The sequence below is a fragment of the Sander lucioperca genome, chromosome 11 (genome assembly GCF_008315115.2).
Source record: "Sander lucioperca isolate FBNREF2018 chromosome 11, SLUC_FBN_1.2, whole genome shotgun sequence".
NCBI classification, from domain to species: Eukaryota; Metazoa; Chordata; class Actinopteri; order Perciformes; family Percidae; genus Sander; species Sander lucioperca.
This window is the reverse complement of record NC_050183.1, coordinates 8,918,391-8,940,616: the sequence shown is the minus strand read 5'-3', so window position 1 is coordinate 8,940,616 and position 22,226 is coordinate 8,918,391. Positions and strand designations below refer to the sequence as shown.

General features: G+C 42.3%; 1 protein-coding gene across 1 annotated transcript in view; it reads left to right on the top strand.

Moving 5' to 3' along the window:
• trabd2b (TraB domain containing 2B) overlaps positions 1-22,226 on the top strand; it is a 78,800-nt gene that overhangs the window by 29,150 nt on the left and 27,424 nt on the right. The window contains exon 3 of the mRNA XM_031307379.2: positions 18,562-18,708. Within this exon, the coding sequence (XP_031163239.1) occupies positions 18,562-18,708 (147 nt within the window). The remainder of the gene's footprint in view (positions 1-18,561; positions 18,709-22,226) is intronic.

Here is a 22,226-nt window from a genome sequence, read left to right as displayed (position 1 = left end):
TTGCATTATGCATACATCTCTGCACACCCATTACTTTGTGTGAAATATCTCCCAAACTCTTCACTCAACACATGCATCGGTACAACAAGCGGTTCCCGGGGAATCCGGTTTTGAAATTGCAACAAAATTTCTACATGTTCTCCAACTTTGGGCCAATGTATTCTCATGTAAACTATGTCAGCACAGACATTTTTGTAAATTGCTTAGCCAGTGTATCCCACCATAATGGTTATTATATTGCCAGATTCCAGACAATCCCACTTACTTATATATATCCCACCTACAAATATGAATATATATATTTCTACTGGTATGCTTCCTAGTGACATTAATGCAAAAATATTAAGAAAAAACTATTCCACCTGTGTGTGCATGGTTAAAATTCTGAAGTGCAAAATAGTTCAGGCTACAGCACAAGTATTTCCACCCATAGATAAGAATAATCAAGTCTAACCTCTGAATTTCTTTTCAAAGTGCACCAGATTGATGCATTTAAACGTTAAAATAGACAACATTTTCTTACAGGGGAGCATGCCCATGGACCCCCCTAGGGGGCCCTGGGGCAGTGTCCCCGTTTTAAGTTTACAAAGATTAACAACATTACCTGTTTGGGAGTATTTACACTTCTGAGCTGAAAATGTCCCCGGATTTTGTCTCAGAAATCTGGTCACCTTAATGTAATGTGCTTGCAAAATATAGTTCTCTGTGCTCAAAACATACAATTACTCGCTCAGGAATGAGACACATATATAACACCATACGATTTTGCACAGTTGACCAATAGCTGACAGTGCTGACCTTTGAGGGGACAGAGAGGCAGAGAGTCAGAAATGGAGGAAGTTATCATAACGTATTCTGCATCATTCACTTTAATTTAACCTCTGTCTGTCAGAGTATAAACTGTTCCACAAAAGAGAAACTGTTTGCAAACAGTTATTAACAAGAGTCAATGGTACAGATACTTTTTTAAATAATTTGTGTGAACTTATCCCGTTAGCGACCAAGCTAATCAGTTAGATAATGAGTTTGCAAACTCAGAGCTTTATTTTCCCTTCTCAACAAACTTTTATTGAATAAAATGGTGTGTGATGGTGAACAAAATGCCAGGGCGAGTAAAAAAAAAGTAGAGAGAAAATAGAGAAAATCTCAAAAAGCTATTGTGACAGACTAGCACTAGCCTGAGTGACTAGAGCGTTAGCAGTTAGCTTGATACAGCAGTTCACAAACTATGCTACTACTAGCTGTTTCTTCCAAAGGTTTTATTCTTTGCCTTCCAGTGAAGACAAACTGCATAAGTTGTAATTTTGTTTATCCAGCACTCCTCCCGTCTGCTTCAGCATTCCTCTCCATCCGTGTGGCCTGTTTGATGATTTGCGGCCCATTTAAAGCCACAATCCTGTGATCTAGTGGTCAGGGTGACCACAAACCCTTAGCATGGCCTACCAAGTCTGCCCTTGAGCCGCTGTGGGCCGCACAAACACAAAAGCACGAAAAAGCACTCACATTCATAGACAGATCCCACATAGGTACACCTCGCACCTACAGAACTGTGCGCACACACACGCACACACACACACACACACACACACACACACACACACACACACACACACACACACACACACACACACACACACACACACACACACAGAATTATGGGTCTTTCCCACAGGCTGATCTCCTCTGTCAGAAGCCTGTGCTGAGCTGTGGTCCAAACCCAATGTTTTCCTTAATAGAGGGTATTGGTGCTAAAACTATTAGAGGCAGCAATCATAGTCTTAATCATATTGGATTTCTTCATACCAAGCACTTTCCCTGGGAGGCAGCAGGGTTGGTGAGAGCTCCGGGTGGTTGGAGGTTGGATGAATACGGAAGTGTGTGTGCCTCGCAAGCAAGCCAGCAAGAAAGAAAGAAAGAAAGAAAGTGTAGTTACACTTCTGCAGTATAAATCTGTGTTCATGTATATGCATGCTTTTGAGTATAGTAGTTGGTGCTGTTTAGCAAACTGTGGTTCAGTTTTGGGGTTCCAGACATAAAGACTTAAATCATGCAGTAACAGCAGATACCTGATAACAAAGACACTACAGAGATCAAGGAAGAGCCAAGAATGTGACAGAGCAAAAATAAAACTGGTAGCAGATATGCGTCACTGATTCATCAAGGAATATATATTCATGCATGCACCAGACATGGTGAAATTCAATTCCCTGCTGGCGCTATGCTAATATATTATTAGCTCCCATTGGATGGTGCATGCAGACACAGACACACACAGACACACAACAATTACTAGGATCTATTTTCATCAGCTCCCATTCTCTGACTTTCTCAACCTCCATCTCTCTCACACCCTTCCACACACACATACATGCATACACATGCAAAAATGAATCAAGGTTGTAAATAAATGAAGGAGATTGTAAAAACATTCTCTAAGCCTTGGTGTGTGCTCAAATCAACAGACCTGAGAGCCTAAACTGCAGATTTATGAAATAATGAGTCTAATGAGGGCAGTTAAATGCCTCTGATGTGACAGCCAGCACTGCTGCTAGTCAAGGCCAGCTAGAGGAAGGACTACTAATCTATGGTCGGTGTGACTGCAACCCCTCCCTCCACAACATGCCGTTGAGACGCTACCTTCCACCTCTAAACCCCTGGCAGTATAGAGGAGTTATTTCCCATATCACTGGGCTCTCTCTCCGCCTTCACCGCCTCCCACTCAGGGCTTCTGTGAGTCTGTTTGTTTGTCTGTTTTGCTCTGTCTCTATGTTGGCTTCGCTCAGCTGCCTCTTTCTCTGGCCTCCTTCCTAACACACACACAGGCACACAAATACTGTCTCTATTTTCTCTGTTTCTCCCACACAAACACAAGCAAACACACTTACACAAATCCTTGTTGTCTCCAAATCTCCCTCCTCCAACATTGATTAGTTGCTCCGATGATGCAGGCCGAATCATTTATGGGCTGCTCGTGAAAATTATTTATTCTTCCTCAGTTCAGTTTCGGGCAGAGGCCTGATGTGGGCTTTAGCTGTCAGCATGAACAGGTTCTGTTAATTAATTGCAGCATGGTGAGGCCAAAACTGCTGAACCACAGTAATTAAGAGAAGCACTTCGGAAACCTCCTGGCTGACGTTCATAAATCTCATTATTTTGTTCATAAAGTTGTCCTTTTCAGGGCACCCATGTTTGGGTTTTTTAGTCCCCTTTTTCATTTTTCAAACAATACAGCTCTTCAAGACAATTCATATGTACGCAGTGGGTAAGTAAAACACCATTTCTTTATATCTCATTTTCAGTTTTACATACTCACATTCCTCCCTTGCATCTTTTTTCCTCAGCGGTTACTTCTTACTTTTCCTTTCCTAGTTTGGTCTCTATCCCCAGCTGAACTTTCACTCCTCTGTGAAGGTTGTTGTCTGTGAGGATGGTTGAGTTTTGTGTAAGTGTGTGATATCGCTCCTTATGATCAGTCCATGTACAGTGGAAGTGGATTAAGAAGTGATCAAGTGTACCAAGATTTCTCCAGTCAGTCCAACACATGATACCTTGTTTTAGACGTTTAGGCATTTTGGGGGGGGAAATCTGCGTGCATATGGTGATGCAAAAGTGTGTGAAATTCAATGTAGTATGCACACCAGGCGGCTAGGTGGTAGTGTGAAGCACTGCCACACAACACCACCAAGTCCGTGCGCCTGCGTAGAACCTTCCTTCTCCTTTTCTCCCTAGTAGCGCAAAGCGAACAACAAAAGCTGACAATTTTGTCTGGACAGATGAGGAGGTGGAGTTATTGTTCCAAACAATGCACACACACGACACACACACAGACACACACACACACACACACACACACACACACACGGCACACACGTATAAACACACACGCACAGTGCATTTTTACCCTTTAGACAGGAACGCAACGTTTTTTTAAATTTCCACTCTGGATGGTGGTTTCACTTTGTTGCGTTTTTAAGCCCCAAAAACGCTGTCACAGTCTAAACGAAAGACACATCTGATAAAATATTTTTACTAGGGCCGTCAAACGATTAATTTTTTTTAATCGCGATTAATCGCATGTTTTATCACATGATTAAAATTCTATTATTTTGCATTTCAGAACAGTTTTAAGTACATATTAACAATCGAAAGCAATTTTTACCAGTGTATCTTGATTGGGAATCAAATGAATGCAAAGAAAGTTACTTTATGAACTTGATTTTAAGATTTGTAATTATTTATTTACTGTAAACAAAAGAAAAATGTGTGAATCTGTCATTATTGCACAATTCCTCCAAGTACCTAACTAAAAAACTGAAAATCCCTATCCTTACTAGAGTCAATATAGTGTTTAGTAACTCCTAAATAAGGTTGATTACTCACTGACGTCCAGTGATCACCGGTTAATGAGACAGCGTTTGCAGCACTTTGCAGCTGTTCCAGTTGGGCTGCTTTCTCCGTGTCGTACAGGCTGTGTATCCGTGAAAACTACTGTCCCCCTCGACAGCAACGAGACAGGTCAGAACATGCCAACTACGTCTTTAAGTCTTTAAGTCTTTAAGAGTCCTCTATGATGCTGACAGGTCTGCAGTTAGTTGCCACCCGTTTCGCAAGAACTGTAGTAATTTTTTGGGATTTGGTTTCATCCACAGGTCGGCAAGTAGCACTCTCCAAAATAGTGCTTTGCCTGAGTGGGTAGCATGCTAGTGGGTAGCATCACATTAACTGTACTACTATGCTTAGTTCCGTAGGTGGTAGCTCAAACTTGACGTGCTTCGGTGATTATTTTTATTTTATTTGGCTTTACGCAATGTGATTATGGCTTTCAACTTGTCTATGAGCCATACGGGAGTTTTGGAAAATAAAAAGTGCCATTCAGGATTTCATTGTTGCTGTCTTTCTCCATCATGCCTGCAGCCTGCAGCAGCAGGATTACGAGGAAGTGGCAGCTTGATGATAAGTAAAGGAGCGGAAAAGGGTCAAAATAGTAGCCTGTTAGGCACCACGCAAAGCCGAGTGAAGTGTAAAATAAATTAATAAATGCCAGCATGCGATATATGCGATTAACAAAAATTAATTGTGATTAACGCGTTAACGCTGACAGCCCTAATTTTTACATTTTCACCCGCGAGCATATTTGTGTAAACAGGGCCTTAGTCTGCTCTTCATCTGCTTTTCATTCACAAAGAAAGAGAGTGAAATAAATAGAGAAAGAGAAATGGCAGGAGTTTGCATCATGTCTGTAATCAGACCAGGGCAGCACAGAAAGCTTGTCTCATATGTATGTACGTTAATGTTTGTGTGTGACAATTGTACATTCATTTACTAACTACGCAACCGCAGAAGTAACTTGTTACTTTGCTCAGCTCTGACAATGTGCCTTCTAACAAATCAAAAGCCTTCCGCACCTTTCTGTATTTTACACAAAGAGACATAAAAAACAAGCAGCCACCCTAAAGTAAAGGAGGCATTTACTCTCCACCACCAACAGCTATCTTAGCCACGGTGACTGCACGTAGCACTCTGCAGAGTTTAAATACGCACACTTCATCTCTGAACAAAACCCAGCTGGTTCATGATCATGGGCTTTACCAGTGGCTAGCTAGCCAGATAAGAAGACAGCACGTAACGAGACAACTTAGGAGTTGGAAAGTGCATTCCTAATCTTTTGGCAGTGGTGAAAGAACATGTCCTGGACCTGCCTAACAAACACACACACACACACACACACACACACACACACACACGCACACACACACACACACACACACACACACACACACACACACACACACACACACACATAAAATTATGATGTACAGAATGTGGCATGGCAGGGGGTTAATCTCCCTCTCATTACTGTAAGAAAAGATGCAGCCAATAAACATTTTCCAACACTAAAATACTTTTTTATATCTCTCAAACACATCAGAAGTCTCTCTGGTGGTCCCACAGTTGTTAAGTGCTGGCAAACCTCAGTAGACGATAGTTGGGAAGGTTGTATACTGTACATTTGTGTGTGTTTGTGTGCTTCTTTCCACGCTTTATCTAAGGCAGCTTGTTCTCATCGGGGAGATGATTTGGACACTGCTTTCTCATGGATGTGCTGACAGAACAACGTGATATCCAACCCGGCCTCACGCCAGTTCGTAAATAGTCACGTTATTTTTATTTATTGATACGTGTACTATGGGGTGCCGAATGTAAAAGTTCGGTTACAATTTTTTTGTTGATAAATTTTCAACATTTAGCTCACTTTCCTCACATTTAGAGCATTTTCCTCACATTTGAGATATATATATATATATACATATATATTATATCTAAATGTTAAATCATCTAAATGTTAAATTTAAATGTTATATCTAAATCTAAATGTTAAATTTATATCTAAATGTTATATCTAAATCTAAATGTTAAATTTATATCTAAATGTTATATCTAAATCTAAATGTTAAATCTAAATGTTAAATATATATCCAAATGTTAAATGTTAAATTTAAATGTTATATCTAAATCTAAATGTTAAATTTATATCTAAATGTTAAATGTTAAATCTAAATATTATATCTAAATCTAAATCTTAAATATATATCTAAATATTATATCTAAATCTAAATCTTAAATATATATCTAAATGTTGAATGTTAGATTATATATATATATATATATATATATATATAATGTGAGGAAAATGTGTTAAATGTGAGGAAAGTGAGCTAAATGTAGAAAAAGTATCAGCTAAAAAATTGTAACCGAACTTTTACATTCGGCAACCCATAGTGTACAGGTCACGATTTTCTTGTTTATTTCGTGTACAGGTCACGATTTTCGACCGTTACCATTTCACAAACTGCCACGGGGATATTAAACGCCACACGCCAGCGACAACAACAGGACGGACCGACGGGCCACCACACGCGGCCACAACTGGGAAATTAAACGCCACACGCCAGCGACAACAACGGGACGGACCGCCACACAGGGATGCGGCCCCCGGGCGCAGGGACACGATCCGCGGTCTCTGTGGCACGCAACAACGGGGACATGAAACACCACAACAACGGGACGGTTGAGGTCAGGAAAAAAAAGAACTGGGAAAGGAACCGTAAAAAAGAACTGGGAAAGGAAACGTCACACGCCGGACACGCCGACAACAATGGGACGGTTGTGGTTAGGAAGAGAATAACACGGAAAGGAACTGCAACACGCAGGACGCAAACTCCAGTCTCCGGTCCTGTGTTGTTTGACCCACCCACCACCTCGACCAACCTCCCTACGCGGATTTTCTGCTTTTCATACTACTCACCGTTGTCGTGCTGTAATCACAAAATATGCTTCACATTTAAATACATTAAATTAAAATTCGTAATCACTATACGAAAAAAACGACATATTTGTGTCCTGTTCACGAATCAATAAAGATTCAATAACGTGACCATTTCACGAACTGTCATGAGACTGGGCTGTGATATCATGACAACATACACGCCACTTTCCTAAAGCCAAGTGGCGTGTTATCTGTACGCATTTTGAGCTAAGTCAAAATGCCAAGGAGTTGTTTCGTGGTTAATTCGTTTATATACTGTCTATGGGTTAATTGTACAAACAGAGCCAGTGATGGGTGCCTGCTGTTTAACATACCTAGGGGGAAGCATGCTTTGCCAAAAACCGGCAGAGGTTATGGCTTCAAGCCATAAGAAGGGCAGATTTGGGTCATATGCAAGAGTCAGGCTCCCATTGTATCAATCAGAAAAGTTGCAGCTTGTTCAGTTGTTCAGCAAAGTGATATCTACCTGTCAGGGCTGTAGTACTTGTCTCGAGTCCGGACCTTTAACTGTCTATGGTCCGGACTCGAGACAAGTTTTGACTGCTAGCTAAAGCTACGCTGATGTATTTACCTAGCAGGCTAGGCAACAGCGTTAGCCTAGCCTGCAAGCCTGCTGCACAAAGCTAACTGGCTATAGTTAGCCTGTACGTATGCTAGTGGACATTAGCTAACGTTACCGAGACAGCGGCAGTAGAGTTTCGACGAGCTAACCACGACAGTGTTGCCGCCCTCTCGCCCAAAATCAACCTCTGCTGCTAAAAACAGTCAACCTGCAGTGATGTTTTGAAATAGAGACACACATATCGTACCTTTTCCCAGAAATCCTGGCCATTATTTTAAGGCATAAACCAACCATAGAGGTACATTCAGGGGTAACCCTGCTGCTAACATTGGCTATTACAGGGTCACCAACCTTTTTGAAACTGAGAGCTACTTCATGGGTACTGAGTCATACGAAGGGCTACCAGTTTGATACACTCTATGTGTATCAAACTGGTGTCTTCTCATCTATGTGAAGACACTGATCGCGTTAATGATTTCTCATTATCAATAATTATCAACACTGACTTAACAAGGTGGGAAACAGATAATATCAATATTCAATTTTCATTTTTAGAACAGGCCTGAGGGCTACTCATGTGGTCCTTGGGGGCTACCTGGTGCCCACGGGCACCGTGTTGGTGACCCCTGGGCTATTACATTAGCCTAAAATAATAATTATAGCCATACATATATATCACAGTAACACTGCAAAATTAAAGACAGACAAACAGATCCAACTAAAATCACGTTTTATTAACAATAAGGAAAAGCTTCAATACTTAAGGTTGTTGCAGTAGCGGACCAGCTCACCAATCTGGCTTTCTGCCCCTGGTATGCGCACGCACCCTGTAATGTTTGTAAACAGGAAACCCGTGTATACAGCGGACGGCAGTCTGCAACGTCACAGCGTAAACATACACGCCACGTGGCGTGTTATCGCGAGGCTACGGTTGGGTTTAGGAAACATGACAGGCGGGTTGGGTTTAGGAAAACAAGAACCAGTTGGGTTTAGGAAAAATGCGTGACATAATCCCGGCTCTCCTGGGTGAAAGTCCTGTATTTTACCCATCCTCCCTATGCAGATTTTCACCCTTTCATACTACTCGCTACAGCGTAAATTCACACGCAATTGCAAGGTAATGTAAGTCAACGGAGGCCAAATGGCATTGAGAAACACGCTAAAAAGCGAGTATGCGTCTGGATAACATGACAATAATGCCATACGAATTGGCGTGTCATACATACACCACTTCATGAGATCAGTCTGAACAGAAGGTTTTGAAATGACACTATGACACTATGTGATTCCCCCCCCCCTGAAAACCTTTATTTAACACACACTCACACACACGTATACTGCTTGTTCACAGTCTGTGTCTCAAGGTATATATTATCATCTTGCGTTGTCTCTCTCTGTTTTTCTGCAGACCAAATACGCTTGCTTGAAATTGATAATTTTTCTTGCTGATTTGCCGTGAAATGGTGCGCTTGTATGGGATTACGCTGCGTTTGCTTCAGCATCGAGTCTAACTGAAGGACTGAAGGAGAGGAGAGGAGAAAAGAAGAGAGGATGTTTGGTCTACTTACTCGTCCTTCTGCTGCTACAGTCTATTAGACAGTCAGAGCACTGTGCAATTTGGACAAACTCTGCAGTGAAGACAGACACGTGGAAATACAAACACAGTGTGTAGACATGCATGCACGTCTACACACAGGCAGTGAGTTACAAGTGCGTGTGTGTGAGTGTGTACGAAGTGGAGCACAGGAAGGAGGAAGGACATATAAGCTAAATAAACAGAGATCAGTGACAGTGGTGGAAGGAGAGCCGCCATCAAATGAAAAAAACAAAAGAGAACGAGGGATTGGGTGGGAGAGGGATGAAGGGCTTGTTGTTGAACTGTATAATCTAGAGATTTGTCATTTAGAGCGCATAACCTGGGTGGGGAAAGGGAGGAAGGCTGGTGATTGAGGGTTTGAGAATTGATGGAAGATGAAGAGACACAAGTTGTTTTTGAAGAGATGGGGACAGGGCCGAGGATGGAGGGGCTTTAGGAGGATGTAGAAGGGAGATGGTGGAGGACATATCTGCCCAGCTGTGCTCCAGACCTGTTAGACGGAGGAGGAGGAGGGGGACAATAGGTCTGCTCTCTCCTCTCTTTTCTCTACCTCTCCTGGTTACTGTAACTGTAAACATCTGGCATTTCTGCCCCCATGCTCTCTCTTACATTTTTTTTCTCTCCTCCATTTACCTTCTACTCCTTTACTGAAGCACACACGCACAATACGCAGATGTTAACTCATACATAAAACCTCTCAATCATATTCCTTATATATGAAAATATGCTTTTTATATAGCCATGGTCTGCTTCATCACACTCAATGCTACTAAGTGTCCATTACTCTGCAGGGGTAAACCGATCTGCCTGTCAAATAGTGCAAACAAGAACAATTCTGTCTTGGATGCTTGCTGAGGTGCAGACACAAATTCACGAAAGGAAAAATCCATTTGACAGGCATTTGAACATCATGACAATGATGTGTGATGATTGGAGGCTGCATCCATGCTTGACACACACACACACACACACACACACACACACACACACACACACACACACACACACACAAACCTCTGCATGGATTCCTCTCTTTAAAACAAATGTATTCACCTGGACCAGCTCCTACTAACAGTTTGGACAATTGCTGTTTCTCAATCTGGATCCGTTTTTTCCTCCATTACACAATTTATGTTCATGCAGGAGATTATGCGCTGCTCTCATGTTTCAGCCGGACCTCAGATGTGGACTTTGCAAAGGACAAATCATTCTTTTGGAATTATTCTGTCTAAAGCCATTAGTCCAACTAAAGCAGACTGGGGGAGATAAGAGAGAGTGGTCGGATCCTGGTTAGGGTCCGGGAAGGCATGTTTTAAACATACACGGCTGTTTCTGCCTGCTCTTTTCTCAAGCATCAGAGAAGGCCCAGCTCATCTGGTTTGGATAGCATCACACATCATAATGGGAGCCGGATAAATCCGATGGAATTCTATGAGAGTTTTTCCCTTGAAAGAAAAAGGCAGACTGTGAAATGTGTTAGGATTAGTGGAGGCCATGATGTTAGAGGTGGACTACGAGCTTTGAGGGAGATAAGGTTAGAGCGACCTGATCTAGTGTAGATCTTAGCAAGTCCTTTAATCTTATTTTCCTTAAAACAGTTGAAGAAATCTGATGGATCTGATGCTGGGTGAGATCATTTCATTCATTTTTTAAAGTGCAGTTTATTTACTTCAGTGATCCCATAGAAAAAACTGTTTCTTGAAATAAAGCAGATCACGCCACTAAGAATGATGAAAATGATACCTTTAGTTCTCAGTGATTCAACAGAGATCATTTTACTGACCCTAACAGCTAAGGTATATGCTGCACTTAACAGTTAACACTTAACACATTATAAAAGTTGCAATAATTATGTACCATATTTTTAAAGAAGATTTAATTTATTTTTTATATATTTTTGGCCACTTATGGGCAATATAACAGCCTGTAAAATTTGACTTAACACTGACATGTTATCACTTTATAAAAAGGATTAATTAACAATTTCTAATATCTAGGAGAAACAAAGCAACATTAGCATTGATTTGGAGTCTTGTTTCAGGCCATTTTATGAATGTAAGTCCAATATTCAGTCTTCTTTTAGCCTGAGGAAAATATCCGGCCCTCTAGCTGCTAAATGCTCACCAGCTAGTTGCTAACCTTGTCTGTCTGCTGTTCAGTGCAGAGCTTTTCCATTGAAAACAACTGCCTGCTGCGGTTTAAAACAAAGTTGATGAAAGTGGTGAGACTAAACCCAATTGTTTGGCTGTATAAACCAAAACAATGAGCTAAAAGATGCAAAAACTCTGGGCAAAAGGGAACTGATAATTTTCTGTGGGTCTGTCACGAGTTATACATTCAACGTAAACAGTCATTTGATCTATTGAATATAAAAATACTGATTAGTGCAGCTTTCGTTTACCTTTTCTGTTTTCACATGTATTTACTTTTGGTGGAATCTGACAGATATTCCTTTCTCCGCCTGTCACCTTTACCTATTACTCCTGTTATGTTCAGCTGTGTTGTCCTAATATATTTACACACAGACTAATTCCTGTTTAACAGCTTTGGCCCCTTACAGTTAAAAGAAAACAAAAGCTAGCACAATTTCCTTCTATAATTTTCCACCACTCTTTCACACCCTCTGCTTGTGGGCATTCCCGGTGAGGGACCAGCTGTGTGCTTTTTCAGTCCAGATCAAGTGATACTTTATTATTTTCTCTTTTTTCTGGGGAGCCAGGAAAGCTGGGATGACTGACTCAGCAGCAGAGCTGCCAAGTCAAACAGCGGGGTTTGTTTGTGGACAAGTGTAGGGGTGACACCCCACCCCCCATTCACTCAGATACTCTTATTAAGAGGAGAGACAGGAGGCTCTGGGGACTGGAGGGGCGTATACAGTACGTGTGTATGTATGGGTGCCTGTAGGTCTGGTTTTATTGGAGGAAAGAAGATAAACAAGCGGAGAAGAGCAAGCAGAGTAAGGAGGATAGTAGTGGAGGTGGAAAGAATGAACTTTAGTCAGAGGAAGAAAGGAGGAGAAAAAGATGTATGGGGGGCTAAGAGAGGGATAACTCCCATCATTAGACCCTCACCCCCTGCTTCAGAGAGGAAATAAGACAGGACGGAAGGAAGAAGGAGGGGAAAGAATAGGCAGCTTTCTGTGGATGCAGGGAGCAGCAGGCCTCTGCCACTGGGATTGTCCCTCTGGTAATCCCTGGATTTCCTAGGCTGAGACAGGAGGTAGACCAAGCAGAGAAAGAGAGGGAATGAGAGGAGAGAGAAAGGAAGTGGGAAGAGAAAGAAAGGCAGAGACAAAGGAGAAACAATATTGAAAATATTGGCACTATCTTGAAAAGATCTGAAATGTCTTCTCATTCAGTTTCTGCAATATGTGGTTTGTATACAGGTATTGCTCAATGAGGTTTGGGCTGTGTATAACTATTAGCGTGTGTGCTTATGGGTGGTTGTATATGAGTGTGCAAGCATGTGTGTGTGTGTGTGTGTGTGTGTGTGTGTGTGTGTGTGTGTGTGTGTAACGTGGGTATTAACAGGGATAAAGATTTGGAAGAAATCAAGGCTCTGGCTTGCCGTAGCTCATGCCAGATGTGATGAGTTGAAAGTGCTGCTAACCTTCAAATAAGCAAACAATACACGCAGAAAGGCGCTGAAGGGCTGTAAAACTATTTTGGCAACGCTCTGACGTTGCGTTTGAGGCATTTTTGATGCTCAGTGTTGCCTTTAAAGCTCTCGACAGGTTCCATGATTCCCTTGGAGAGAAATAAGAAAGAGTAAGTCTTAAAGGACCTTGTTGATAAAACTGTAGGAGACAACAGTGAAGATATCATGTGAGACTGTCCAGACAACTTTGATGTGGTCTTGTGTGACACCATCTTTCCACTCTAATGTATTCAAGGTGCTTTTTAGAGCTTGCACGGACTAAAGGGTCAAACAACATCAGGCTTTTAAAATACCTCCGCCACTGCTATATGCTCATTCAAGCATGAAGTCATACTGAGATAGTACAGCTTAAAAGAAAACGGACACAAGGATGTTTTTTATGAAGTGTGTGGCCATGAAGAGGAAAGCATACTCACACAAATTTGTATCCACCCTTTTTTGGGGCTGCTCTGTGGGGAACAGGGATGAGCTATCACACTTCTCCTATTCTTGGGTTGCACTGGATGTTATTTCAACTCCCTACCTCCTTCCCTTCCGTCACCCCAGGGTGCTGTGAACCCAATCCCCTCTTGCCGTCTGTAGCTGGAGCACAGGGGGGGGGAGGCGCTGGCTCGGCCCAGAGGAACCCAGCAGTGCATGTCCTGGGTCAGGGGTCTAGATCTTCTCTTTCTCGGGCGATGTAACACAAGCGGCTCTCAGGGAGACGAGAGCAGTCGAGGGGAACGCACCACCCTCAAACTGTTTGTACTGTTTTCTTTATCAGAGGCTGATTAAATGACCAGGCACAAAGACAGAGAGTTAAATTCCCTTTCTGTTTGGATGGTCTGAATTCAAAGAGGCTACAAAGACTTTAACTGATAAATGAAATGAGATGTCCTGCTGTAAATACCATCAACATAGCACCATGTTTTCAGTGATTGATAGCTTCTATTACATCTTTACTGTTTTATGGAAAATAAGACCACACCTCCCATTAACCAGAGAAATAAGGAAATGTGCTTTATGTCAGAGGTAATGTTGCAGCTTGTCCCTCCTCCGTCTGCTCCACATGTGCTTGTTTGGAAGAGGAAAAAAGGATAATACCAAATACTAGCATTTTACTTGCTCCATATTGATAGAAACTATAATGATTACCCCATGTACAAAAAAACCTTTTCTATTATCTCATGGTTTGAAAATTCATAATACAAAGAGTACTGACCGAGTTTGCAGTTCTTCATGTCCTGTCAACAGTTTTAAAGATCTCTCTTTTCTAACAGCCTTCTATGGGAGAATGCTTTTTGGGCTGCAGGGAATTTTTGAGTTTCAGTATCGCAGCATTCTATTATCGGCCACTTTGGTCCAGAGTCAGACTGAAATATTCCCACAGCTATTGGACAGATTGCCATTAAATTTTGTACAGATATTGATAGTTTCCATAGCAAGAGTCCTACTGAAATTGTGGTGATCCCCTGACTTAATCTATCAAACTTTTAAGTTGTCCTTTATGACTAAATGCTAAACTAAGATGGTGAACATGGTAAACACTACACTTGCTAAACATCAGCCTGGTAGCATGCTGACATTAGCATTTATCTCAAAGCACCGCTGTGCATAATTTTAAGGCTGGAAGGTTTTACATTTGAGGGTTTTAAAAAATTAAAACAGCCTCAGAAGTTTAGAGGGGAAAATCACCTTTTAGTGGAACTGCTCACAGTCTCAAATAGACACTGCTTCATCGCATTAAAAGGTCACAAACCAAAAACGTTGGCAACCACTGCAGTTAGGCCATCCATGTGATTTCCTATAGTAGCAGCCAGTGTGACGATTAAAGTGGTGATTTATTACTGTCATGATGTTCATAACACCTGAGAGGACAATGATTGAAAACGAGGAGTAGGAAAGAGATGATATGTTTCAGAAAGAAGGAGATGTGTAAAGGAACAAACCTCAGATCTCCTGCCTGACACTGGCACACACCGCCATGCTTTCATGCACCTGACTGCCTGGTTATACCCAGAACCCATGCCAGGCCTACTGTATACCCGTACACTGTGTCTACCAGCTAACCCGAACGTTCCTAATGGAGAGGAATCACCTCCATCTGTACAACACATGCCTCACTCATAGAGAACAAGGCTCTATTTGTGTTATACCATTCTTTCACACGTTCAACTCTCCGGCTTTTTTTCCTCTGCTCTCTTCCTGCTATTCCTCCTTCATTCCTTTGTTCTTTCTTTCTGTCGTGTTATAGTGTCTCATTGTTTTACCACATCTAAGAGAGACGAGGTGAGCAATGGATAGAGCAATTTAAAAGGGGTGGCTTGGGGAAAGTGGGCACGAGGGAGGGAAAAAGATGGAAGCAGACAGGATTGATGCTTCGATATCTGTGCATTTACTGCTGTTGTCGATGTGTGCTTTTCGTGAGCTTTTACTGACTCATACAGCTGTAAAGGGAAAAAGAATCCTGGGTATTATATTTCCTTCTCTTCGCCAGAGTTCAGTGTTTGGCCTCCACAGTTTGACACTTCCTTCTGTTGTATCGCGGCCCGAAGCCCTTTAGTACTATCCATCACTCACATTCACCGATTCAGATGTAAGGAGGTATAATAGGGGAGTGATGTAGTTGACAAGAGTGAGCTCTCTCGGTTCCAGCGCCTTGTCATCGGCACCTACTCATGCTTCAGACACGTACAACCTTCAAACAAGCTAACACTATTGCTAACAAACAGCCAGGATTTAACGCACTTCAAGGTCAATTGCTGCAATGCACACAGATGTTGATAAATGACATTTTCTGAAACATAAAAGATCTCTCTGATTTCTTTTTTTTTTTATGTTGCTCCCACTCAGTTTTCTTTCCAAGGCTCGCTAATGAATCTTTGGAGCGCTGCACTCAAATCGCAGGTTCCAAGACCATCCGTATGCTCTGCTCCTTCCAGCTTTGCTCTTATAAAGCTTTCCTTTAATCACAATGGGAGTTTCTCACGCATGTATTAGATGAGACGCGGGGGAAAGACCTGCAGTAGTAAACTATGTGGTGAGCAGAGTCACTGTTAGTTACACTGAAAAGGCCTGGCTGTAAAAGAGCCAGTCTGTCAGAGTGAGTGGACCACTTCAGCATGAGAACACCCACTCTATCAGCCAACACGTGCGTGCGTGCACACACACACACATCCACATGTATGCGTATACATGCGAGCACGCACACAGGGAATGTTTGCATTTTTCCCCTCTCCCTCTCAGCCTCTCCTGCAGTGATTGACATGCTCTTTCATTCAGCCTGGCACAAACTCAGGCACCATGGTAACAGCTGCAGAGATGTTCTTTCCCTGGGAGACGGACAATATTGAAATAACAACTCCCTTAACAACACAACCAACCACACACATACACACACATACTCCTGCGTCCTTACCATGCATCCTCTACTGAAACGCTGGTGCTGTTTGCCGTGTTAAGCGAAACTACCGGAGCTGGCAACATTGCAAACAGCCTGGCAGGTGTGTGTGCTCTGCCAGCTCCAGCCACTGACTCTATCCAGGGCCTGCTCTGGTGTTTCTCTTGGAAAAACCTTTGAGACGCAGCAGAGAGCCCTGTGGGTCAAGGACTGTGGGCAGTGGCAACTTAATGGCACAGAATCAGCATTTGCAGAAGCAGAATTAGCTACTGTAGCTATTTAGCCATCAGGCAGAACTACAGTAGAGGTATTAGCCTCTCTGGGCCTGGCATCACACCTCAACAAGACCTTAAGTTTAGAGCTATAAAAGAATCTCGTGTGAGATGGAAATAGAAGCTGAAATGAGGTTTAGTGTTATTACTCAAACAGCAGGGGGGCTTCTGGGTTTGGGAAGTCTGGTGTTGAGATATAAGCTGAGAAAAGCTTGAAAGCCATATTTTTTTCAGAACTGAAAAGGTCACAGGTTTGATCGAGGCCCATTCCTGGATTATGCACCTCTGTCGAGGCGACAGCGTGGCGCTGAGCATTGCAAAAAATATGCTTGAGGATGAAACATGTCAAAAAGAATAAATAAGATGAGACTCAGTTCTTGGTTGTGCAGTGGGAAGAAAGGCTCAGGATCCAACGCTGGCAGAGAGATGAGAGGAGGATGAACACTCTTCTGAAGTGAAAGTAAAGACAAGAAAGGGGGATAATGTGAGTTATAATGCAGTTAGCTCATCAGTTGTCTCTTTGCATTATGGAAAAAAGAGCACTAAAGCAAAAATGAGCTTACAAGACTGGTTAGCAAGCATACTGACCTCAGAGAGACGGAGAGAAAAAGTCACAAGGTTGAGCTTAGAGCTTGGTTGTGATTATCCCAGCGTAAGGGTTACCTGGAGTTGAAACATTCAATACGCACGATATGGGCATTTATGATTGCGAAAACATAACTTAATTGCGTGAATTACAACCCAGACTTTTGACATTGGGCTCAATCAGTTGTGCAGCTGTATCGGCCTTAAGCTGCTCCACAAATCATCTGGGCCTGGATGCTGACGTTCTCCCTGTAGTATTTTCCAAAGCTGCAGTCAGGTTTCTTGGTAATTAGGATAGTAGACATGGATCAGCCTGTTTGAAGATATGATGAGCCCTGTCACTTATTCTAATCAAGTCAACTGAAACTGTCCTAGGTGCAATGTAGAGCTGTGTGAAATCTGTTGTACACAGAAAGAGAAATATATCTCAGATAACACACCTCTGGTTCCTGTAAGAGAGCTTAACAGTGATTGACAACTCGGTCCCGCTTGCCAGGCCAGTCAGAGGTGGCGTGGGACTTTAGAGGGCGGGAGCAGCAAGGTCAACCCCTGGTGTCGAAGACAGCTGTGGAGTTGTTGAGCTGGCTGGCGGCTGCACTCTATAAATTCTCTCTAAAGAAGGTTTGCTTATGATTTTAATGGCTGCTGTAAATTTACCGGACCCTGGCCTGGTGAAAGAGAAAGAAGGGTTATTTTTAAAGGGTCTCTCTCTCTCTCTCTCTCTCTCTCTCTCTCTCTCTCTCTCTCTCTCTCTCTCTCTCTCTCTCTCTCTCTCTCTCTCTCTCGCTCTCTCTCTCTCTATCTACCTCTCGATCTCTCGATTTCTCTCTCTCTCCAGCCCTCCCTTTCTTCCCATTTTCTCCTTCCTTTAGAAGAAAGCCTGTAGAGTTTCGCAATGTCTCTTGTGGTCTGCTTTTTACCTGTAGTCAGCCTGTATGGAAAGTATATGAAAATATCCTGAAAGAAATGAACACGCCGCAAAACAACTTATATTTTGCTGACACTCTGGAATAACAGCTTCATTGTATATTAAGATCATATTATATTTTAAAAGAGGAACACTGGCCACGCTTGCACAATTTCTCCCCCTTCCTGGCAAATTCCTCTTGAGTGCAGAGCAGAGAAAACCGATGCAGAAAGTAACAGCACCCTTTCTTTCCGTCTCTCTCTCTCTCCCTGCAGGTGCTGTTTGCTTTGAACCAGACACTGCTGCAGCATGAGGGCGTCCGAGCAGGCAGCCTGCAGGGCTCCTACACTACCGAGGACCTCATTACTCACTACAACTGTGGAGACCTCAGCTCCATCATCTTCAACCATGACACCTCACAGGTTGGTCTCCTCCTGTAAAATTCTCAGATAACCTGCAGAAATGTTTCCTTAAATATTCATCCCAAAATAAAAAATAATAATAAAATCAGTCACTATTCGCTTTCCTTTGTGTTAACTTTTGCAGCTTTATTAAAAGAGTAAATTAAAAGACATGGTTTCAGAAAGGGCAACATAAAGACCATAAAATCAATGTGAACTGCTTGCCAAGCATAATAATACAAATGATCTAATGCCATTATTGTACTTTGCTCAAAAAAACCCAAATTATCTCCAGTATTTTCCCCCTTACAAAGTTTTACATGGTCCAACAACAATCTGCTGTATAGGGCTGCCCCTTCTTAGTCAACTAATTGCTTGTTTTGGTCTTACTCGACTAAAGCGTGATTTATGCCTCTGCGTAAAATCTACGCCGTTGCTACGTACGTAGGTACGTGGAGACACAAACCTACACCGGACCCTATGCTGTAGCCTGACGTGCAACTCTCAAAAAATGTAACTACACGAGGTGGCGACGCATGTCGCTCAGCTGTGGCTTGGTAGCATTGCATTTCCCCCGACTCATTTCCTGGTTCTCCTTCTCCATAAACAACATGAAATCAAGGATAGAGTTAACTTTTCCTGCTACAGATTTTACCACTGGGGTCAGAAAGCACAGGGGAGACACTTTGTTTCTCTCACTGTGACTGTAGAGTCGCTACTCGTTCCGCAGCTAATCACGTCACTCTCTCACTCGCTCTTCCACACCTCACCACACACACATACACACACACACACACATGCCGGCCCTGCTATTAGATCGACGCACACAACATAAACTTCAGGCCACTTACGTAGGCTACGGCGAAAGCTCTGCATGGAGCCTCCGCAGCGCCATAAATCAAGCTTAAGACTTCTTGGTCAATTTGGTCATTCACCATGAAAAAAAAAACATAAACATTTCCAAGAAACCTATTCACGCATTTCTGGTAAACACAAGATTTAAAGTGGTGCTTTTTGCATGATTCTTTGTGAAGAAACTGAGTTTCACGGATCTGTCGATTAAATCAACAAATTGATTAGTAGACAAAATTGTATGAGTGTTAGTCGATTAAGAATTTCTTTAGTGGACGACAGTCCTACTGCTGTAAAGGTCTTGTTGCGTTTATGTCCAAAACCCAAAAACCCAAATCTGTCAGACCCTCGATTTGAGTTGGCAACGCTCTCATACCCACTTCTCTGCCATTACGCTATCGTCACCTCAAATTTTTAGGCTTGCACATCAATTCTGCAAAACTGCACGTTGCCATCTTAATCCCTCTCAGCCTCAAGTTACTTGATAGTCTGGCACTTTAATAGCTCTCAGCCGTAAATACGCCATCTGACCTCCTCTGACTTTGTGTTTCCTAACATAGCCTCTGCTCCTTCAGCGAAGGCCTCCTCGTCGGTCTTCACACCCAGCTCTGCTAGCTGTCAAAAGGCCATTCAAAATATAGCACACACACATACATTGTAAGTGCGTGCAGTAGCTCTCACTCCGTCTCCACCCTCGATTACAGATTTACTCGAAAGCCCTCTGCATAAGTCAATTATGCTGTGTCAACCTCCCTCACTGATCCTCAAGTCTCATTAAACCTAACAAACCATGTAACCTCAAGTCAGCGCTCAACTGCAGAGATTCCACATAATTTACACGAGAGACACACAAAGTAAGAGAAAGTACGCACAGCTTCAGACACATCTCATCATGCCTCTCCTGTTAAGCCTTGACAAAAGACACATATCTCCCTTTTTTCTCTCCCTCACTGTCTGTGTCTATCCATCTATTTCCCTCTGGGGATCATGAAGAGCTTGTTAGCCACAGTTTCACCTACAGTCGTCTCCTGCACGAGTGCTTTAAATCATACCAGTTCGCCGCTACTCCTTATGTCATAATAACATGTATTAACATTCCCCAGCACATGCTAGAGCAATCAGACGCCTGACTGTAGTGCCTGCTTCTGTAGCCTGGTGATCTATAGCAGGTGCAGTGTGTGCGTGTGTGTGTGTGTGAACTTCCAAGGCCGTCAAAGAGCAGGTGTTTTTTGATAGATAGGGCGTAATCCAGAGGCCTCCACACCCCTGATGCTCTCCTAATTCAATTTTCATCATATTAGAAAGAGTGATGCAGGACAGGGTAATGCTTTTCAATACTGAACAGGTCCCAGATCTATCACGGACATAAAGTCAAAGATAAACAAAGAGAGAAAGAGACAGATAAGAAAGAACAGGGACATAAAACAAATAAGGTAAAAGGTAGAAGGTTTGTATAACAAAAACACAAAGACAAGTAGGAAAGAAGCAACTTCAAAGAATTGCTAACTGCAAAATGGTGCCACTGAATAGTTCACATGGAAATTGCTGTAGATGTACAGTAGCACCAAGATGAAAGTTGATAGAAAAGAAAGGAAGGGAAAGTGGAAATGAAAGGACAAGAAAGGAAAGGTAAATAAGGGAAAGGAAATGGAAAGGAAAGAGAACAGATGATAAAAAAGGACTTCAAAGAGACACATTTTAAAAGAAGAATAGAAGAGAGTAAATTGCTGGCAGTATAGACGGACTAAGCAAGTGAGTGATACCAGTAGTGAGAAAGCAAGGAAATATCTCCCTGTCACTCCAGATTTCCTTTGCAGGTTGCGATACAGAGCAGCTAATGGCCTTTCCTGTGATAAGTTATCTGCATTTACCACTACACTCCCACCTTGACCCCTCTCCGACCTAACACTTTTTCTTTCTCTCGTCATGAATCACTCACGCTATTCTCACTCATCATCAGAGCAATGTTGAAGCACTCCGTCTCCAACTCTCTCTTATTCATCCAACTCTGTTTATTTGATTTATGAATCATGAACCTCTGTCAATCCAGATGAACCTGGGTCATTTGCCCTGCAAAAACACACAGACAATAGAAGGCTTCAGGCTACAGATATCTTTCTTTCTGGCTTTCTTTCCTCACTGAGTAACTACATTTAGAGATAAGTGAGTAATGCGGCTTATGTCACACAAACCATTTGGATTTGATCAGGCCTTGAAATTAACAACCAACAACCTGCCAGGTGTGAGTAAAACCTAACTGTGGCAGATAACATCATTGTGTTACCTGCCACAGTTAATCATTGTGATCATTTAATTCAAAAGGAATCTGCATACATGGTTTTATCTTTGTGAATTGCGGAAGCTAACCCTAAAAATAGAAAACGTCTAAACATTCCACAGAACTTGGAGATCTGTGATAAATTTTAAGCAAAAATATAGCTAGTAGAATTTTTTTCTGTGGCAGCTTGAGAAAGTAGACGTGGGGCTGTCCTATTTTCCCTGAAGAAATGTCCCCTTCTTACTCACTGGTATTACCTGCATGCATGCACACACATTTTATGTGAATGTGTGCAAAAGATTACTCCATGATTTTGCATTGCACTTTTATAACACTGTTGGACGAGGGACAGTTTTAAAAGTATCAAAATCGATGCAGCAGAACCAGAGATGACATATTTCTTATTCCA